At 54.2% G+C, this 963-nt stretch overlaps 1 protein-coding gene across 1 annotated transcript in view; it reads right to left on the bottom strand.

Annotated features, from left to right (window-relative positions):
• SH2D4A (SH2 domain containing 4A) overlaps window positions 1–952 on the bottom strand; it is a 9926-nt gene extending 8974 nt beyond the window's left edge. The window contains exon 1 of the mRNA XM_010160227.1: window positions 712–952. Within this exon, the coding sequence (XP_010158529.1) occupies window positions 712–886 (175 nt within the window). The 5' untranslated portion in view covers window positions 887–952. The remainder of the gene's footprint in view (window positions 1–711) is intronic.
• Window positions 953–963: the final 11 nt, after the last annotated feature.

Here is a 963-nt window from a genome sequence, read left to right as displayed (position 1 = left end):
CCGTGCCCCCCCACCGCTGCCGATGGCAGAGCTTCTCCAGAAGCTGCTGTACATGCGGAAAGCTCGGCCGGGATGCAGCGAGCAACTGCCACTGCGTTTCATGTTCTGAAGCCAGGTCAGTGAAGGAAGCATCTCTGAGTCTGGGAGCAAGGGATTATGCTCACCGCTGTTTCCTTTCTTGCTTTAGTTCCTTGCCATGCCCTCCCCAACCTGTGTGAGGGTGAACTACCTGCAAACAGAACACGTGGGGGAATGCTGGGGGAAGAATCCCATCTTCCTAGCAGACGGCACGCTGTGTAATCCTGGCAAGGGGACTTCAGGTCTAAAGGCACAACGGGACCCCCCCGGCAGGTCTCATGCCCCAGGACAGACTTTCAAGTCCACGGTTATTTCATAGACAGATTCAGAGGCCCAATTTAGTGGGAAACTTAATGAGATACATCTCCTGGGGGCAAGTAAGCCCTGTCTTCCCAGTTAGGGGAGTTGAGCAATTTGGTCAAGGACAGAGTGTCGGGGATGGGGAGTAAAACCATTGCGTGCCCGGCCAAAGCTACCCCATCGCGAGTGGGTTTAGTTACGGTTTGGAAATACAACTACATGTCCCTGGGACAAGAAATTATTCTGAGGACACACTGCCTCCTCTTTCTGGGGAGCAGTTGACTTGGCCACATCTGTGCCAGAGCGGGAAGCAGCCGGCAGGCAGAGACCTACCTTTTCTCAGCTGTGGCTTCTTTGCGGAAGCCTTGACCGCAGCAGCTTCTCTTTCCTCCCACCGTCTGATCTGCTCCTGCCTCATCTTGAAGAAGAGGATCTGCTTCTGCTCCTCGCTGAGTTCTGCCAGCAGGTCAGGATCGATGTACATGTCCGATAATATCTGTTTCAGCATGGCTGCGGGTTTCAGTTACGCGCGTTTGTGGCGATGATCTCCAGGGATCAGATCCTCTTCCTGGCTCTGACAAGAGT

This window comes from Eurypyga helias, unplaced genomic scaffold, assembly GCF_000690775.1.
Source record: "Eurypyga helias isolate BGI_N326 unplaced genomic scaffold, ASM69077v1 scaffold8471, whole genome shotgun sequence".
Taxonomy (NCBI): domain Eukaryota; kingdom Metazoa; phylum Chordata; class Aves; order Eurypygiformes; family Eurypygidae; genus Eurypyga; species Eurypyga helias.
This window is presented reverse-complemented; position numbering and strand designations above follow the sequence as displayed.